The following is a 2,883-nucleotide window of genomic DNA, read 5'->3' as shown; positions in this document are numbered from 1 at the left end:
TCCCATTTTTAATACATCAGACTTTTATGGCTCATATTTGTGAGAATAAGGAGCTCAAACTCCAAGAGGAAAAAAAAAATTTATTCCAAGACCCAAACTGAGCAAAAATATGTAATTTGGTGCAGATACAAATATTTATATAGAGCTAAAATTCTGATAGCTGATAATGTAAATCAATGAGATCTTTAGAACAGTATAACAGACTACTTACATAAATGATATTTAAATACTTAGTTTGATGAAAACATAATGCAATACAATACAATGCTAATTGAGAGAAGAACAAATAAAATTATGTTTGGATAATCAGCTAAACATAAGTTGCTTCAGTCAAGTAAGTGTTTGACTTGAAATTTTACTAACTATAAAAGTTACTTTTACTTTAAAATTCAGTAAAGATTTAACAGCAAAGGGACATTTTTAGAATTGCACAAACTCCTTTTACTTCGACAACAAAAGGCAATATAGCATCATAAAAAATACATATTGCGATGTAATTTGACATTATAATTGTTGTTAGTATTATTTAAAGGGCAACTTTCAATAGCTTACAGTGAATTTGACTGACACATTACGAAACTTGTTTTGAAGTAGATGATGAGCAGGAGGCCTTTCTGTGTGGAGTTTGCTTGTTCTCCATGTGTTGGTTTGGTTTCTCCCACAATCTAATCTGCAGCACAGGTGAAGTAGACACTAAATTGAGTGAGAGTGTGAATGTGTGTGTGTTAGTCTTGTGATGGACTGGCCGTGTCCAGTGTGTTTCCCAGCCTTCAGCCTGAGACTCCAGCATCCTGTGACTCTGTGGTTTGGAGAATAATAGATGATTATTCCACTGTTACGGTGTACTGGCTTTGGTCTTCAGTAGATGTAACTGTGAAATATTGCCCAGACACACACAATATTTATATTCAGTTAAATTTGACACTTTCTGTTTTGCTTCCACTGCAGGTATTGATTTATGAATCAAATAATATTTATAGATAAATATTGATCTATATAACAGATAAAAAGACAGAGTAAAGGCATGTCTGTCAGTGAATTTGAATCGTTTGGGAAAAAGACACTGAGATGGAGAGAGACGGATCAGACAGAAGTTTTACCTTCGCTCTGTAGCATTTGAAAAGCAGCACGACTGTCGCCAGCAGATACGGACAAGCTGCCAGAAGAAAACTGAGGATGTTGAAGACAGAACCTGACACTGAAAAACAGAAACACAAGCACATTATTGAGCAACATTATGGAGCTCCTAAAGGCTTTCAGAAAGTTTATTGGGGAACCCAACATTTTGTGAGTAAACACAAAAATCATTGAAATACATATTTTTTCCTCCCATGTCACATTTATTCTACCACAATGCCACCTTAGCTCTGTATTAAATAGCTAATTTACTATTTAAATTATTATTCTGTCATCATTTACTCAAACTCATATCGTTCAAACCTGTGTGACTGACTTTCTTTTGTGGAAGAAGGATGTTTCACTTTTCATTGGATAGAAGAAAAGAAAAGAAAAGAAAAGAAAAGGAAAAAATGAAAAGAAAAGAAAGTCTTATTTGTGTTCCAAAGAAGAAAATACAGGATTGAAATAACATGAGAGTGAGTAAATGATGACCATTTTATTTTGGGCAAGATTTTATTCTAATGCTGTAGTTAATGCACTCTTCATTTAATTGAATAGGATGTTGATGAGGTGTGTACATGCCAGTATATGTGATTTGCTAGTTATATTTTAGTTCCTGTGATTTATGTGAAAGAATAAACACATCTGTCAATAACTAATTGCTCATGAATAAAATCGAATCAGCTGACAGTGACTGAACTCCACTGACTCTCACCTCTGACTGAGATCCAGCTGTGCAGTGACTGTCCTCTCTCTGTTTTACAGTAGTACAAACCCTCATGTGACTTTGAGACAGTCGTGATGTTCATCTCTCCTGTCGTCTGATTCTGGACGAGTGATCCGTCTTTATAGAAATCAGCTCTGAGGATCGGGGAGTTTGTAGATCGATGTAAACAGTGTAGAGTCAGAGTATCTCCCTCAATCACAGGATCAACAGAACTCAGCAGAATCACATCACCATCTACACAACACAAGAGATATATGCATGTAGGAAGATGATGGTGACACATATTGTACAGATAAACATCTATTAAGATGAGGAAGGCAATACGTGTATTAAAACAGATCATGTATTAGATTTGATCTAGTTTTATATGTCATTCAACTCACCATGAACAGTTATGTTTAGAGGATGACGTTTCTCTCCAGATTCAGACTGACACCAGTAAACTCCAGCGTCAGATGTGTTGAGGGAGTCGATTCGACATGTAGATCCTGTTAGTTTTGAACAATCTTCTGTGTTTCTGTCTGTGTATCTTCTCACTGTCCATCCAGTAGAGTTACTCTGATCCTCACAGCTCAGAGAGAGAGAGTCAGATGAGAAGTGTTGACTTCTGCTGGGACTGACCAGCAGAGACACTGAAGGAGAGACACCTGAGACAGAGATTAAACCCAGTTATGCGGCTTGTGTCATTTGAGATCCACTTACAAAGACATTTCAGATTTTCGATATCACTACAATTGTAATTTTAATGTAATATTATGATGTGATTCAGTAGGGAAAATTGAAAGGTAATTTTTTTTTTCAGACATTGTCAAAACATGTTCTAATAATTGTTGACAGGCGTAACATTACAGATCAAATGAGTTTAAAATAGAGATGTTGACATGATTTGACTCACCAGTGATCCACAGTGGCTGTGTGTTACTGAAGCTCCCTGAAGGCTCAAGTAACCTTGTCACACCCCAAAGATCCGCCGTTGACCTCTTAACTCTGTCTGTCATGAGCCCAGAAACTACAAAAACACTCCATGTCTGTCCCAT

The 2,883-nt window shown here is 36.2% G+C and overlaps 1 protein-coding gene across 1 annotated transcript; it reads right to left on the bottom strand.

Moving 5' to 3' along the window:
* Positions 1-562: 562 nt before the first annotated feature.
* Positions 563-2,883, bottom strand: LOC107745399 (high affinity immunoglobulin gamma Fc receptor I-like). The gene is made up of 5 exons (XM_016559262.1): positions 2,742-2,883; positions 2,230-2,493; positions 1,835-2,080; positions 1,101-1,198; positions 563-799 (listed from the first exon to the last, which is right to left on the bottom strand). Exons 1-5 carry the CDS (start codon positions 2,881-2,883, stop codon positions 572-574), a joined length of 978 nt encoding a protein of 325 aa, XP_016414748.1. The 3' UTR covers positions 563-571.

This window comes from Sinocyclocheilus rhinocerous, unplaced genomic scaffold (assembly GCF_001515625.1).
Source record: "Sinocyclocheilus rhinocerous isolate Xijiao unplaced genomic scaffold, SAMN03320098_v1.1 scaffold4152, whole genome shotgun sequence".
NCBI lineage: Eukaryota > Metazoa > Chordata > Actinopteri > Cypriniformes > Cyprinidae > Sinocyclocheilus > Sinocyclocheilus rhinocerous.
The sequence above is the reverse complement of the archived record's forward strand: the minus strand, read 5'-3'. Positions and strand labels throughout refer to the sequence as shown.

Coding starts and splice junctions, on each gene's coding strand:
- LOC107745399 (XM_016559262.1), bottom strand. CDS start 2,883: ATGGGACAGACATGGAGTGTTTTTGTAGTTTCTGGGCTCATGACAGAC. Junction 2,494..2,741: donor ACAGCCACTGTGGATCACTG/GTGAGTCAAATC, acceptor TCTCTGTCTCAG/GTGTCTCTCCTTCAGTGTCT. Junction 2,081..2,229: donor TCTAAACATAACTGTTCATG/GTGAGTTGAATG, acceptor TGTGTTGTGTAG/ATGGTGATGTGATTCTGCTG.